Source organism: Lissotriton helveticus, chromosome 8 (assembly GCF_964261635.1).
Source record: "Lissotriton helveticus chromosome 8, aLisHel1.1, whole genome shotgun sequence".
NCBI lineage: Eukaryota > Metazoa > Chordata > Amphibia > Caudata > Salamandridae > Lissotriton > Lissotriton helveticus.
Genome location: NC_136069.1, coordinates 1,667,777,217 through 1,667,794,957, shown reverse-complemented (window position 1 = coordinate 1,667,794,957; position 17,741 = coordinate 1,667,777,217). Strand labels below are relative to the sequence as shown.

The 17,741-nt window shown below is 45.8% G+C and overlaps 1 protein-coding gene across 1 annotated transcript in view; it reads right to left on the bottom strand.

The window, feature by feature from the left end:
• Positions 1-17,741, bottom strand: part of LOC144774080 (transient receptor potential cation channel subfamily M member 2-like) — a 358,014-nt gene that overhangs the window by 302,299 nt on the left and 37,974 nt on the right. The window contains exon 3 of the mRNA XM_078659107.1: positions 12,885-13,065. Within this exon, the coding sequence (XP_078515233.1) occupies positions 12,885-13,065 (181 nt within the window). The remainder of the gene's footprint in view (positions 1-12,884; positions 13,066-17,741) is intronic.

The window sequence follows — 17,741 nt, the reverse complement described above, 5'->3', positions numbered from 1 at the left end:
CTAATTGTAGAGTAGAAGGGTCTTGTTTCCCATCCGCTGATAGAGAAAAGATGATTTTAGTATCATCCGCGTAGGAAAACAATGCAAGCCCTGCCGCTAGTAGAGAACACCTGGAATGTTCGCTCCGATAAAAAGGAGGACACCCGGCCAAGCGCTAATCCAGAGTTGCCCAGTGCCTGTAAAGATTTAATTAATACGGTATGGGAAACCGTATCAAAAGCGGCACTTAGATCTAATAATATAAGGGCCACTGTATCCCCGTAAGGCAGCTCCGCAAATACTTGTGTTGCACTGCCCCACGCCAATTCATAAGAGCACGAATGGACTGTATTCATAAGAGAAGGTGCACTCCTGTCCTTTCTGCCGGCGCACAATTTGGTGCCTAGAGCCAACGCAGGCACCTTTGCACCATGGTACAGGGGCGTCCGCATTGTTGGCAGGATTGTTTTTGTGCAAGAAGGCATGCCTTCCTGCGCAAAAACAACCCAAGGAGGCTTCTTCCTCTTTCAATGTGTGCTATACATAGAAAGAGGAAACAATTGAAGCGAAATAAAGATATTTCTCCGCGTTATGCATCCCCAGGGGCAGCTTACAGTTTTGACACATCCTTAGGTTTACAGATCCTTGTAAATCTGAGAATGTGTCAATACCCAAGGAAAAACCCACCGCAACGCCCTGATGCAGTGTAAGGCAACGCATCGACTTGCTTTGCTTTACACCATATCTAGGAGGCCCTGAAAAGCCACGCCAAGTGACTTTACGTGGCCTCATAGATATGGGTCTAGCACTCTGCGCTACCAGAGCGTCATTAAAAATGACGCACCTGCAGCGCAAGGGGCTTATAGATAAGCCCCTATATTCTGGAAGCAGCCCATATATTTTGGAAGGACCATTTTATAGAAAAATATTTTGCGCATTTTTAGTGGTCTATCTCGTACTGTGTGTAATGCAAGTATAAAATAAAGACTTACATATTCACAGTGCTTTCTGTCATGGGTTGTGACCTCATTGCACTAAAAATACACAGGTCACTATTCTCCACTGCACCAACCATAATTTCATTCTGTGGCTCCCTGGTTTCACACAGACTTTTGCAGTGCATTAACTAATAGAGGTTTTATAATTTATTATAGTGCATTTCCCACTGAGTAACAACTTCTTAAAATGTATTTATTATTCATTGAAGCTGCCCTTATTTTATATGTAGCTACCTCACGGTGAAAGACCTAAAAAATATACGTATGCTTTAATGATGATAATTGATGTTTAGCTACTTCCAGTTACATGTAGCTGTAAATGCCAAGCTGTCAGCATCCCATGAAATATAGTATGGTTTTCCACTAATGTCATGCAATAAAGTATCAGCCCATGCATTACAGCTGTTATACCAAGGGCCACTAGAATTATGTGATTGTGCGGCCACAGCAATTTTAGCATAATTATAGATTTGCAGCATTTGCCACATAATCCATCATCTGCCGCATAATCTGCAGATTTAAAAAAAATTATTTACTCAAAAGATTCAAATGTTACTAAAAGGAGCAACAGGTGTTGCTGCCCTGTAAGCCTTTTGTGAAGCTGTACTGGTCACCTTTTTGTTGCTTATTGCAATATTTGGGTGTTAAACTGGGACTTATGAGGTGCAACCAGGTTCTGGAAATCTTTGTCTGGGGATCCTTACGCCTAAAACATTTGGATGGGGGGTCTCGGCATCAAAAAGTTTGAAGACCACTGCTCTATAGAAAGTGGTCCTGCTCCCTGGCTGCTTTACATACAGCAAAATTCATCACTTCCCACACCCAGAACAACATTTAAAGAACTGGCCTGTCTGCTAGTGCTGTTGGTATGGACAGGAAGAGAAACGGGGTGCGCTGAGACACCCTGAAAGTGGACACAGTGCTGGGAGGACCAGGACTGCCTGACCTTGAGCTCTGCTTAGGGAGATCTGGACTGGGTTCCCAGACACCCCGGTGGCATCCATTACACTGGAAACAAGGCTGGAAGAGACATCAGGCAGCTAAGAGCTTAATGGGGCCTTGAAAGTGGACCGGCAGCTAGCCCCGCTGAAGGCCAGATGGGCCTGGGACGGGGACTTACAGGACCCCCTTTCAGATTCTGAATGGGAAACTACCTTTGCACAGGTGAAGGAGGGAATTACACAGAATATTCCCAAATAGATCCCCTGTGTGCCCAGAATATTTGGATCCGGAGACCTGGCAATATTTGATAATATCAGAATCCTGGGAGGAAGCGGTACAGGAGCAGTACAACACAGCTGGGATCATTTTACCAAAACCCTGAGTAGAAAGATGGAACATAAATTTGCAGCATCGGGTTTATTGCAGGAAAAGAACTACATAGCGATAGGCCAGGGATCACGTAGAATCCCACTAAGAAAGCCAGGTTGGCAGAGATGACCGAATGGGCCCTTGCGGAAGAGAAGAGTTCTTTAGAGTTAATACGGGAACAGCTTCGCCGACGATTGTATGGCAAACCATGAAAGCGTTCGTTCGTGGTCATTTATGAGAGGAATAAGAAATGTAGAAATGAAACAGAGTCTCTAATAAGCACTCTACGCAATCTTGAGGTGCAGCATATGGAAGCAGCAAATAAAGGTCAGGCTACTCAAGATACTCTGCTCCTATTATTAATAGATGCAAGAGTATTAGTGAAGAAGACCCTTCGGGAAAAAATGGCAGCTAATTTTATTAAACATCGACTGGAGAAATACGAATATGGTGAACATATAGGGCCGGTACTGGCTTATCAGACTGCAGAAGCAAAAGCAAAAACCAAGATCAGTGGTATAAGGGGCCCAGACGGCTATATGCACACTGAACGGTCGGCATTTTAGAGCAAATTTCTTTGTTCTATCAGAAACTCTATTCCCCTACATGGGACCCGAAACAGGAAGATATATTGAACTATATTGAGGACAGCGGTATATTAATAGCTGATGAGGAGGAAGTAGCCAAACTAGAAGACACAATGTCTATAGAAGAAGTGGAACTGGCTTTGTCTGCTCTATCAACGGGGAAGGCAGCTGGAGTCGACTCGCTACCATTAGAATTTTATAAATCTTTTAGAAGAATACTATTACTGCCTATGTGCAGAATGATGATACAATCAGTGGCAATAAGCGGGCAGGTACCGAAATCATGGAATACAACACAAATAGTATTTTTTATTTTCTTAAAAAGGCAAATCTCAAACGAAATGTGGGTCATACCGGCCTATTTCACTGATTAATACTGATGCAAAAGTAATTTCAAAGATCTTGGCAACCCGTCTAGCGCCTCTGAAAGACAACATGGATTTATTATTGGGAGGGACACCACTGCACACGTTAATATGGCTATTGGGGCATTTGACTATACATACAAAAAAGGGATTGACTTCGGTATGATATTACTAGACGCCGAAAAGGCCTTTGACCGAGTCAGGTGGGACTTCTTATGGGTCGTATTAGCTAAAATTGGTCTTGGACTTAAATTCCGGTCCTGTGTACAAGCTCTACAGTAAACCACAGGCCAAGCTGTCATATGGGGAAATGTGTTCATCTCCATTCCAGATTCTGTGTGGGACAAGGCAAGGATGCCCTCTGTCCCGTTATTATTTGCTCTTTACATTGAGCCATTCCTGGGCACACTACAAAAATGCGCTCAAATCAAACCTCTAAAAGCTGACAATACTAAATTAAAGATCACAGCCTATGCAGATGACATTGCAGTTTATGCAATTAATCCTGAGGAAGTTGTAAAGAGTATTAAGATTGAAGCAGACAAATTTGGCAAAATGGCAGGCTACAAACTAAATGCTGACAAGACTCAGGTAATAACTAATGTGGGGATCCATAATTCCGTTACTGCATCTTGTGTAACTGTAACTTACTTGGGAGTAAGGATAACGGCTAAGATTAATCAGATTATCGATTTAAATGATGTACTCTTGTTAAAAGAAACTAATAAATTGCAAAAAATATGGCATAGGCTTCCTATAGGGGAAACATCCTTTACAATGCAACTTTTACCACGCAGTGCCTTTACGACGCAACTTTTATAACGCAAACCATTACAACGCATTTCGCTGGGGGGCGCTCTAGGATAGGGAATACGTTTAATTTACTGTCCAACACCTTCCCTAGTGTTCACGGGGACTGGAGTTGGAATAGTAAATTAAACTATTCACTATCCGGCACCCCAAAGCGCTATGCGTTGTAAAGGTTTGCGCTGTAAAAACCGCATTGTAAAGGCATGCGATGTAAAAGCATGCGTTGTAATGTCATACACCCTCCCATAGGCCTGTTAGGTAGATGTAATTTGATCAAAATGAAAATACTGCCTAAATTTTTATTTTTGTTTCGTTCTATTCCTTTGAAAGTCCCCAACGTATTTTTAAAAACATTAGAGGGGGGTTTCAGCAGTTTTATTTGGGGATATAAAAAACCTAGGAGGCCAGTTGAATTACCTAAAGCTACATATGATCAAGGTGGCCTTGGCCTCCCAGACTTCAAAAGCTATTTTTGGGCCGCCTTTACGGGCCGTTTTTGTAGTTTGCTTGGCCTAGATCAATCTGATTGTGTGTTTAGGTTTATGCTTGGGAATCAGAGGGATACATTCTTATATGGAATTAGAGACCCAAACTATTTTAAAAGGGTAAAATTCAAGACCATAAGGGATATTACTTATATTTGGCAAGCAATGTCTACTAGGTGCAATCTACCATTATTCCATAACAATTACCCATTGTGGGGGAATCCGACTTTCCCTGAGGTATTTAAGGATCAAGCGGGTAAAATCTGGGCGAACCATGGAGTAAACTGTCTGGGCCATCTATATAATGATAGAGATATCAAATCATTCGAAAATTTAAGCCTGGCCTATAAACTACCAGCCCATTGTTTTTTTTAAATATGTACAAATTAAGGACTATCTAGCCTCTAATCTGACTGTAGATGAAATAAAACATTCAACAATCTGGGACTGTATCTATAGGGAGAAGTCTAAATCTCTCATTGGCTCAATGTATGCTCTCTTACATATTTATAGACCATTGGGCAATGAGAAATTAGCGGAACGCTGGACTCAGACTTTGGGGACAATTGTCTCACCTAGAATGATCGAACAAGTACTAGGCTATGTTAAGGACTCAGTCCACTCGGTCAGTCTACAACTCCAGCAAATACGTATTACTTGCATGATGTATTATACCCCTGCTAGAATAGCCAAATGGGCCAAGGGAAATAAGATGGGGGATAAGGTGAAATGCTTGAAATGTGGATTGTATGCGGCTACCTTAAAACATATTTTATGGAATGTCCAGAATTGAATGGATACTGGAGGAAAATTGAGCAAATAATTAGCTCTAAAATAGGTTTGGATCACATACTTACCGATCTCGAAATTATGTTGGGATACAAGGATGATAACCCGGCAGTAGCACGTCTCTTTACGATTTTGATGGCTGCAGCCAGATTGGCTATTGCGAGGGCATGGGTTTCTACTACACCCCCTGCAGCAGAGGATTGGTTGGCGATTATCAGAGATATCTACGGTTTAGAGGCCGCTGTGGCAAAGGCAAAGGGGATTAAATCATTAGTCAAATTAGAGGCGCTGTGTGGGCCAATGGCCCTAAATGGCCTAATTTAACTAGATCTGGGTAAAATATGGAATAAGAAGTAATATACTTAAAATGTTTGTGATTGCTTTTTCTTATCTGTTATGTTATTACGAGATCTCTTTCCCTTCCCCCTCTTTCTTTTTCTATTATGTCCTTGCCTATGCATTAATTAATATATCTGTTTATCTATATTAATTTGTTTTGCTTATGTCAATTATATGATTATGCCCTATCTGATGAAAATAAAAAAAATAAAAAGGTAGAGATGGGACTGAGAGTCATGGAAACTGATGAGAAGACGGAAATAATTGTGGAATTGGGGAGATCCTAAGATTGATACAGCACCAGAAAATAATTAGAATGAGCCCTACCACCCTCCATGGGCACAGGAAGGAGCCCAGGGCAGGGCAAGCTAATCACGAGGGGAGGGCTGGTATCTGATGGGAAATGATACTACCAGAAACAATGCAGGAGGAGGGTACATAATATGTGTTATCAGTGTAAACTTGTGGGGTGGAATTGGTCTCTGTATTCTGGGCTTCTTTGCGTCTCAAAAGACAATAGATTCACTGGGTGAATTTAAATCTCAAGTCTAACTTTACACCTGAAGTCTAACTTTACACCTGAAGTCCAAATTGAGGGGCCTATTAGGATGGCGGACGGACCTGCGTCAGTCCGCCACCCCCGAGGTGGAGGGACCGTCTGCAGGGGCAGCGGGGGTCCCTCCGGTGCAATTAGGATTTGACCGCCACCCTGGCATGTGTATCTCAAAGTCTGGGATTTCAAGCCCATCCGCAGAATGTGGTTTTCATACTGTTGTCCATTTAATTCCATGTTGTTTTCCTTCTCACACTAGTCTTCCCAGCGTGGTTTGTATTGTCACAGAGAACTAGCGAGTTTGGTAAATAGGGATACTGTGAAAAATATACCATAATTTCAGAAGGACCACCATTTTTATCAAGGCCAATCTACAAACCATGGTCAAGGGAAGCCAAATCCATTGCTCCACCCATAATTTCCCCCCATGTCTCGTGAATTTTAATTCCAAATATTTCACAGTATCTAGCTGCCAGACTAATGGATATTGCTGGTGGAGCATTTCTGGCGCCAGAAGGAATCTCAAAGATTTGTTCCAGTTTATTTTAAGCCCCAAATCCTTTAAACCACATAAACATTCTGATCAGCGGCGAGAGGTTAACCATGGGAACCATGAAAAACAGCAAGACGTCATCTGCATATAGGAACACAAGTATTTGATCTTTATACTTTGGCTTTTGGTGGAGTGCCCACTGATTGGTGATGGTGTGGTTGAGAGTTAAAGAGCATTGCTTATACTTTGTATCTTTTTACTTTCATTGTAGCCCTGAAGAAGTCATTTGGGAGACTGTGCCCCATGACGAAACACGTGTTGGCATTGGTTTTTCTATTGGCTACGTCTTATATGAATTTGATGAACTTTGAAGACTGAGACTATGATGAAGAATTCTCAGATGTATGACGAGAAAAGAAAAATAAAATAAAAAGAATTAACCCATTGGACGTTTGAAAGAATATTGATTTAATAGTGGACATCTTTTCTCTTGAGACTACAAGAAATCTGCTTGTGCTCGGGAACTACTTGTTTTGTCTTTGAATCCTCTATCTCCCTAGAGGATTCGCCTGGGGGACGCAGGTGGCCGCTTTCCCCTGTTCCCTTGAGCCATTTGACTTGAAGAACACTTTATTAGTTCTTATTGCGCAAACATTACCCAGTCACCTTTTGCTTTGTCTTGCAAGTATTTAACAAGATGTGAGATGCAAGCCTTGTTGAGCGTGATATTGTCACACACTATTGGTTCCATCCCAAATGCGAATGTAAGTGGAGATAGGGGGCATCCCTGTCTGGTGCCGCAAAACTCCTCTATAGGCTGATGTATTGCATAATTACAAGTGCCTGAAAAACCTCCATCAGCTGAGATATTCCATTATTTACAAGTGCTGTAGACGTGGGCCTTGTAAACAACAGTTGCAGCCAAGGTAGGTTTTATCTTTCCACCCCCATCCGTTCCAGCACCCTAAACATGTACCGCAACAATGGAGTCAAATGCCTCGGCTGCATCGAGGAACACAGCCAGAGCCTGATCTTAGGATTTAGTTGGAGTGACATAGCAAATATTGTGTGTAGGAATTATAAGATGTTACAAGCCCAAGTCCAAACCCAAGGGCATATTATCAAGCCCCTTATCGCCGCGTTATCGGCACTTTTCTGCCGATAACGCAGCGATATTTGCATCGCCCTATTATCAAAGCAGCGTTAAGTTAATTAACGTGGCTTAAAGCCATGTTAATTGACTTAACGCTGCCTTGGTAATAGGGCCCCTTCACGATAAACTCATCGTGAAAGGGGGCGTGCAGTGGGTGTTGCGGTGGGCGTTCCACCGCAACACCCATTGACTTTGATACTGCCACCTATTATCAAGCTTGGCGATAATAGGTGGCAGCGCCGAATTTAAGAACAGGAAAGTCCTGTTCTTAAGGTGGCGAAACAAGGAGAAATGCTTCATTCTCCTCGTTTTTGCTTTTTCCATGTGTGTAAAAAATTCCCACACATTTTAAAAATGCCAATTTGTAACTTACATGAGTGCTGCATAAAGCAGCAACGTGTAAGTTACAAAATGGCATTTAAGGTTTGTTTATGTGCAGGAAGGAGCTCCTTCCTGTACATAAACAAACCTCCCTGCTCGCAGACACCCTTGCACTCTGGTGCAAGGGTGCCTGCGCTAGCGATAAGTTGTAAAAACTACCGCCATCGCAGGGGGAAATGATAGGCTGCACTATATCCTTGGTAATATGGTGCAGCCTAGCGTTTCCGAAGTGGCGAAGAGAGGCGTCAAGCCAAGATGGCTAACGCCTCTCTTCGCCACTTTGTTGATAATATGCCCCCCAGTTTGTTGAGTTAATACCATATTTGACGTTAGTGGCATCAGCTATTTTAGCTAGAATTGTATTTGTGTAGGTTTATCAAGGATATGCAGGGGCATGATGAGCAGTATGCAGGATCCTTGTCAGGTATAAGGGGTGTTCTTAATAGGGCCCCTTGCATCATGTGGCATCGTGGGGGGGCAATGTCCCTATCTCCCTTGCCACGTTATATGTTTGGAGGAGGTATAGTGTGAGAATATCTGCCTACTTCTTTTTGAACCCAGTTGTAAACTGTCAGTGGGCAGGAGCTTACTTCCTGCACACTAATGGACTGCTCGCTGAATATCCCCTCCTAGAACAGATTGTGCTAGATATTCTCTGTGCGAATCATCAAATTAAGTCAATGCCATATTGTGTTAATAGTGATTGACCTGGCCATCCGTGCGTGAGGTACATGATGCGTACAGCTCTGTATAAAGGTATAAGAATTCCAGGATATCAATAGTGTGGTATCCTTTTACTCCCTAGCTAGCACGTATTTCCAAAGCCCTCGACAATGTAGTGGCCCCTCAGACCATGCCAGATAAATGCCTACCGGGTCTACCAGCCTATCCATATTTTCTTAGATTTCCTATCCACCTTTCTGCTGTATCAGTATATTCAGGTCTAAGCTACAGAATCTGTACTTGTGTTGATGTATTAGGGTTCTCCAGATATTGTGCTTCTTGTTGTTTAAGAGCAATCTCAAGTTTAGCTATGGTGTGTCTAATTAATTTAAGTCTATCTGCTTGTTTTATGATGCATATACCCCTAATGTTTGCCTTTAAGGCTTCCCACAACACCTGTCTGGCCTTGATAAGGCATTAAGTCTGAAATATTCTGTAACAGATTCAAGCACGTCTTTCCTAAACATTCAATCTAAAAGTGCCCCTGCTGGGAAGAGCAGTGGTCTAAAATGAGCAGTAATGTCTGGAATAGTTAATGTAATATAGACCTGAACGTGGTCTGAGAGTGTATAAGCCAAGCGTGCAATCCCAGAGACCCAATTACTTATCATCTTGGAGATTTGCCAAACTTTCAATCTGGAAAAAGCATCCTGCCCACTAGAATGAAACATATACTCTCTCCTGTCTAGAAACCAAGCTCTTTATATGTCCATTGGAACGTGCTCCTGAATTAAGTGCAATTATAGTTTTGCCGCAGATTGAACGTACCTTGTAAATATCAGGCACTGCCCTCCAAAAAATGAATGGACTCCGGAACTGTTAATTTAGTGGAAAGGTATCCAAAAAGTGCAGGCGGATCGACATTCCGACCATATACATTTAACAATGTAGTAAACGTTATAGCTCGGTGAAATTTTCAGTAACAACGTAACGTTTTAAACAAAAAAGAAATGCAGAAATTCTGCAGTTATAGTTATCTCAAGTAAATATAAGTCCTGCCCTAGGGTAATTATAGCACGTGCCCTCACCATGCACTGCTAATTACCCCACATATTACATCACACACAACATTTTCTATAACATCATTGGTATTATCACTGCAACATTTGCAAAACAATTATTGATTTGAAAACTGCAGGGCGAGAGCGTAAGTTACATTTACTTAAGATAACTATAACGTTAACTGATGAATTTCTGTGGTTGAGTTTAAAACGTTACGTTGTTACTAGACATTTCACCTAACAATAACGTTACTTTAACAGTTGGTTTTTACGGTGAATATGTGTGTGTATGTGTGGGGTGTGGTGTGTGTGCATGCGTGCGTGTACACAAAACATATTAACTTTGCATAAATGTGTGTAAATACACAATAGCAATTGTTTGAGTTTAATGTCCCAATATGCAGAGTGTTACTGGCTGAATGAAAGTCATATCAAGGCTGGCTGAAGGTATCAGAGATAACACAACCCCTTGCCAGCCATGGCATCAACCTAAGTGACTCAGTTATTGTGGGGACTATACTGAGATCCAGTGTGCCGCGCTGGCATCGCTTCAGTGACTGAGTTAATACATGTGACTAATTTGGATCTTGCAGTGATGCAGGAAATTGTAAAATAATGTGTTATTCTAACACCAGGTGTGTGGTACCTGGTAAGGCTGCATAAAGCCGGCTTCACAGATTATCTTTAATACTGTGGATAACTTAATGATATTTACATGAAAAGAGACATTTGTACCACTTTGTTCGCCATAAGTTGGCAGGGTATGCTCAGACGTGAGTCCCTTGCTCACTTTGCCACTGGATTCAAGCAGGCCGGGCTGAGGACGGCTGAAATGCCAGAAACCGGTCCTCGGAGGCTTGTTTCCGGTCGAGGGAAGGCATGGCTTGGCAGTTCGGGCTGGACTGTTCCCATGAGGCACAGGGTCAGACTGATTTGCATATGGCCATGTCTGAACTGGGGTGGCAGAGTGGGCTAAAGAACGGTGATGGATTAAACCCAGATCTTTTGACTGGGTGTGAGTGTTTGATTGGTTTGGATGCTCCGTCCATCACCACCCCCTTTTGTACCACTTTGTTCGCCATAAGTTGGCAGGTTATGCTCAGACATGAGTCCCTTGCTCACTTTGCCACTGGATTCAAGCAGGCCGGGCTGAGGACAGCTGAAATGCCAGAAACCGGTCCTCGGAGGCTTGTTTCCGGTCCAGGGAAGGCATGGCTTGGCAGTTCGGGCTGGACTGTTCCCATGTGGCAGAGGGTCAGATTGATTTGCATATGGCCATGTCTGAACTGGGGTGGCAGAGTGGGCTAAAGAACGGTGACGTATTAAACCCAGATCTTTTGACTGGGTATGAGTGTTTGATTGGTTCGGATGCTCCGTCCATCACCACCCTCTTTTGTACCACTTTGTTTGCCATAAGTTGGCAGGGTATGCTAAGACGTGAGTACCTTGCTCACTTTGCCACTGGATTCAAGCAGGCCGGGCTGAGGACGGCTGAAGTACCATGAAACCGGTCCTCCGAGGTATGTTTCCGGTCCAGGGAAGGCATGGCTTGGCAGTTCGGGCTGGACTGTTCCCATGAGGCACAGGGTCAGACTGATTTGCATATGGCCATGTCTGAACTGGGGTGGTAGAGTGGGCTAAAGAACGGTGATGGATTAAACCCAGATCTTTTGACTGGGTGTGAGTGTTTGATTGGTTCGAATGCTCCGTCCATCATCACCACCCCCTTTTGTACCACTTTGTTCGCTATAAATTGGCAGCTTATGCTCAGACGTGCGTCCCTTGCTCACTTTGCCACTGGATTCAAGCAGACCGGGCTGAGGACAGCTGAAATGCCAGAAACCGGTCCTTGGAGGCTTGTTTCTGGTCCAGGGAAGGCATGGCTTGGCAGTTCGGGCTGGACTGTTCCCATGAGGCACAGGGTCAGACTGATTTGCATATGGCCATGTCTGAACTGGGGTGGCAGAGTGGGCTAAAGAACGGTGATGGATTAAACCCAGATCTTTTGACTGGGTGTGAGTGTTTGATTGGTTTGGATGCTCCGTCCATCACCACCCCCTTTTGTACCACTTTGTTTGCCATAAGTTGGCAGGGTATGCTCAGACGTGAGTCCCTTGCTCACTTTGCCACTGGATTCAAGCAGGCCGGGCTGAGGACGACTGAAATGCCAGAAACCGGTCCTCTGAGGCTTGTTTCTGGTCCAGGGAAGGCATGGCTTGGCAGTTCGGGCTGGTTTGTTCCCATGAGGCACAGGGTCAGACTGATTTGCATATGGCCATGTCTGAACTGGGGTCGCAGAGTGGGCTAAAGAACGGTGATGGATTAAACACAGATCTTTTGACTGGGTGTGAGTGTTTGATTGGTTCGGATGCTCCGTCCATCATCACCATCTCCTTTTGTACCACTATGAAAAGAGACATGCCATCAAATTTGCACATGGAAATCACATTTCATTTTGGCATCTTTCTTGCTGAAAAACTGGTTTGCAGGTTCCAGTACTGTAAATAAAGGTAAACCATGCACAGTGACATCCAAGCCTTCACCCCATGGCCCCTCCTCACTTCCCCTAGGATATGCCTTTTCCTTATGTATGTACTCTATGTGTGCCTTGCAAGGATGAGCAGACATCTCTGTCTTCAATGCCTCATAAGCTGCAGGATTCCTTCGCAGTCGCTTCCACCGTGGGTGAGACCCAGAGGAGGAGTCAGGTCCACAACTGGTGCTGTTGGATCGACTGAAGCAGCATGGTGGGCCCCCATTTTCCACCAGTAGCTCCTTGACCAAGTGGGTCCTCTCTTTACCCCAACATATGAAAACCCTGCACCAGCTGAGACCAGCAGTGACGTTAGCTGCGCCCCAGTTCATATGGCAGTTGAGATTCTCATCCCAGGATAAGTGCATGCAACCCAGTCCTCACCTGTGGTCTGCGCAGCCTTGACGAGCCCCTTGCTGAAGAGGTTCTTCAGTCGCGGCCTCATGATGAAGTCCTTGGCTCCCCCAGTCACAGACAGCAGCAGGTTGGGTACATGGAGGCTCCACTCTTCCTTCATCATGGTGTAGAGGACATCTGGGGGGGCATCTTGAGAGACGCGGGCAAACTGCGGGGACAGAGACCCACATCTGTGGTTACTAATTGTCTGTACGCAATCTGGATTTTATTTGAACTTTTTGTTTACGCAAACACAAAAAAAGAAGTCACATTCATCTAAATGTCAAAACTTTTGCCTGTAGTTGTCTGAGGGTACACACAGTCCTTACAATCATATCATAAGTTGTTAATGATCAAGCAAAGGCTTACATCAGGCTACATCTGGTGTATTGAAAGAGAAAACAAGAACATGAATGTCAAATCACCAACATGACCTTTGGCCTCACCCTTGGGCCCTCAACAGCCTCCTATTGGCTGCTAAAGTCCTGTTATGTTATATTATACTTAATTTGTAGAGTGCACGTACACCAGATTGGTCTCTTGGCGCTACCCTGACAGTGTTGGGCTGAGATGTTACTCGTATGCCTGTCTAAATAACCAAGTTTTCAGGAGTTTACGAAAAATCATGAGGTCTGTGCAGGATCTAATCTCTAGAGGTAGGGAGTTCCAGTATCTGGGACCCAGTGTGAAGAACCTTGTTCCACCAAACCGTTTCAGTTTAAAGGGAGGTATAGTCAGGAGATGCATATGGGCAGATCACAGGTTGCGGGTTGGAGAGTACTGCCTGTATTTTTGCTTCTTGTAAAAGGAACCTGCTGATTTTCTTTATTTTTCTTAGTTGAAAAAACATGTTGAGATTACAGATCCTTTTTGAGTTTTCATAGTAAGATCATTATTAATTATGACTCCCAGGGTTTTGGCAGGTATGGAAGGAGTGGGAGGCAGTCCCAGCTCTTTAGGCCAGAGGCGGGAGCTCCAGGGGTTTAAGGAGCCTCCCGTAAGAATCACTTCTGTCTTATCTAAATTTAACTTCAGCTGATTGCTGTTCAACCAGTCATGGATGAACGGCATTGTAGTCTGGAATTCATGAACGGTAGTAGGGGAGTTATTTATTATTATTTTTTTTGCAGAGATTTTATATAGCGCGAACTAGACCCGAACCGAATCAGGTATCAGAGCGCTTTTCATAGCACAAGTTACGTTACATGAGGACGGACACTCATTCATTTTTTAGGCACAGGGAGATTAAGTGATTTGCCCAGAATCACAGGAGGTTTTGGCGTCGTTACCGAGACTCGAACCCAGGTCCCCAGGTCCGAGGTCGAGCGCCCTAGCCGTTAGGCCAACTCCTCTCCCCTATTATTGATAGGGAACACTAGTTTGAGGTTGTCCGCGTAGTTGAAAGTTGGAACTTTTCTTTCTTTCAGGGCGTGGATCAGAGGGAGAAGGTATAAGTTGAATAGATGAGGGGAAAGTGAGTATCCCTGGGGAACACTACATGTAGTTCTAATCTTGGGGTACGTGAATTGGCCTAGACGGACCGCCTGAAATCGGTTTGTTAAGAAAGAGCCAATCCATTCGAGGGCTGTTCCTTGGATTCCTGCATCCTTGACACGGTCGACCAGGATGCTATGGTTGACCGTGTCAAAAGCCGCGGAAAGATCCAGCCACACCAGGGCTTTGCGGGGAGCCTCTGTCTGCCTTCTCTCGCAGTGTATCCAATACAGACAGTATAACTGACTCTGTGGAGTGAGCTGGGAGGAAACCTGCTTGATGTGGGTCCAGATATTCGGACTGCTCCAGAAAAGCAGATAGGCTTTTGGCTACATGGGCTTCGAGTAGTTTGGCCAAGTAAGGGAGCAATGAGATAGGGCGGTCGTTGGTTAGGATTTTAGGGTCTGCTCCTGGCTTCTTTAGGAGGGGGATAGCAGAAGCTTCCGTAAAGGTGTCAGGTAGATAGCCCTGGGACAATGACTCATTTAAAAGGGTCATGGCTGGACTTGGGCAAGCAGTAAAGGCTTCCCTTAGTATCCAAGGGGGGCAGCAATCCCTAGGAGAGCCAGAATTTACTTTTGTCAATAGATCTGTGAAAATCTCTTGACTTGACTTATCACTGAATCTGTTCTAGCCTGTATGAGTTCTTGGGTATTGTTGGTCTTGCAAGACTCGAGCATATGGGAATACTTGCTTTAATGGCTTTGATTTTGTCAATCAAGAAGTTTTTCAATGAATCGCATAAGGATTGCATCCTAAGGAGGAAGCAAGGGGTGGGAAGAACACAAAATAACTAGAGCCTCCTCACTTCCTGCTTCTGCCTCCTTGACCCGAGAGAGCAATGCTGGAGGGGTGGGCACAAAGAGAGCCAGAAAAACAAGCCCCTCAATGACGTCCACGAAGAAGAGGAGAAGCAGGACAGTTAGTAATCAGTGGCCTTGAAATGAAACGAGCATGTGCCTGACTACTGGCAACATAGATCTGTGAGTGTGTCTAGTGATATTGACTGCAGGTTGTCTTCTCTCCCGGGCTGTTCTCTACACATTTGCATTTGCTGTTATTTGAAAACAGTTCTCTGTGAGCTGTATCATTAGTGCTGACGATCCACCACCCTCTGATGCCACCACCCTATGATGCCTTCACCATCTGATGCCACCATCCTATGATGCCACCACCCTCTGATGCCATCACCCTCTGATGCCACCACCCTCTGATGCCACCACCCTCTGATGCCCCCACCCTATGATGCCATCACCCTCTGATGCCATCACCCTCTGATGCCATCACCCTCTGATGCCACCACCCTCTGATGCCATCACCCTCTGATGCCATCACCCTCTGATGCCACCACCCTCTGATGCCATCTCCCTCTGATGCCACCACCCTCTGATGCCCCCACCCTATGATGCCACCACCCTCTGATGCCATCACCCTCTGATGCCATCACCCTCTGATGCCACCACCCTCTGATGCCATCTCCCTCTGATGCCACCACCCTCTGATGCCACCACCCTATGATGCCTTCACCCTCTGATGCAATCACCCTCTGATGCCATCACCCTCTGATGCCACCACCCTCTGATGCCACCACCCTCTGATGCCATCACCCTCTGATACCACAACCCCCTGATGCCACCACCCTATGATGCCATCAACCTCTGATGCCATCGCCCTCTGATGCCACCACCCTATGATGCCATCCCTATCTGATGCCACCACCCTCTGATGCCACCACCCTCTGATGCCACCACCCTCTGATGCCACCACCCTCTGATGCCATCAGCCTCTGATGCCATCACCCTCTGATGCCATCACCAGCTGATGCCACCACCCTCTGATGCCATCACCCTCTGATGCCACCACCCTCTGATGCCATCACCCTCTGATACCACAACCCCCTGATGCCACCACCCTATGATGCCATCACCCTCTGATGCCATCACCCTCTGATGCCACCACCCTATGATGTCATCCCTATCTGATGCCACCACCCTCTGATGCCACCACCCTCTGATGCCACCACCCTCTGATGCCATCCCTATCTGATGCCACCACCCTCTGATGCCACCACCCTATGATGCCTTCACCATCTGATGCCACCATCCTATGATGCCACCACCCTCTGATGCCATCACCAGCTGATGCCACCACCCTATGATGCCATCCCCATCTGATGCCACCACCCTCTGATGCCCCCACCCTATGATGCCACCACTCTATGATGCCTTCACCCTCTGATGCCATCACCCTCTGATGCCACCACCCTCTGATGCCATCACCCTCTGATGCCACCACCCTCTGATGCCATCACCCTCTGATACCACAACCCCCTGATGCCACCACCCTATGATGCCATCACCCTCTGATGCCATCACCCTCTGATGCCACCACCCTATGATGTCATCCCTATCTGATGCCACCACCCTCTGATGCCACCACCCTCTGATGCCACCACCCTCTGATGCCACCACCCTCTGATGCCATCACCCTCTGATGACACCACCCTCTGATGACACCACCCTATGATGCCATCACCCTCTGATGCCACCACCCTATGATGCCATCCCTATCTGATGCCACCACCCTCTGATGCCACCACCCTCTGATGCCACCACCCTCTGATGCCACCACCCTCTGATGCCATCACTCTCTGATGCCACCACCCTCTGATGCCATCACCAGCTGATGCCACCACCCTATGATGCCTTCACCCTCTGATGCCATCACCCTCTGATGCCACCACCCTCTGATGCCATCACCCTCTGATACCACAACCCCCTGATGCCACCACCCTATGATGCCATCACCCTCTGATGCCATCACCCTCTGATGCCACCACCCTATGATGCCATCCCTATCTGATGCCACCACCCTCTGATGCCACCACCCTCTGATGCCACCACCCTCTGATGCCATCAGCCTCTGATGCCATCACCCTCTGATGCCACCACCCTATGATGCCATACCTATCTGATGCCACCACCCTCGGATGCCACCACCCTCTGACGCCACCACCCTCTGATGCCACCACCCTCTGATGCCATCACCCTCTGATGCCACCACCCTCTGATGCCACCACCCTCTGATGCCACCACCCTATGATGCCATCACCCTCTGATGCCATCTCCCTCTGATGCCACCACCCTCTGATGCCACCACCCTCTGATGCCATCTCCCTCTGATGCCACCACCCTCTGATGCCATCCCCATCTGATGCCCCCACCCTCTGATGCCACCACCCTCTGATGCCACCACCCTTTGATGCCACCACCCTCTGATGCCATCTCCCTCTGATGCCACCACCCTCTGATGCCATCCCCATCTGATGCCCCCACCCTCTGATGCCACCAC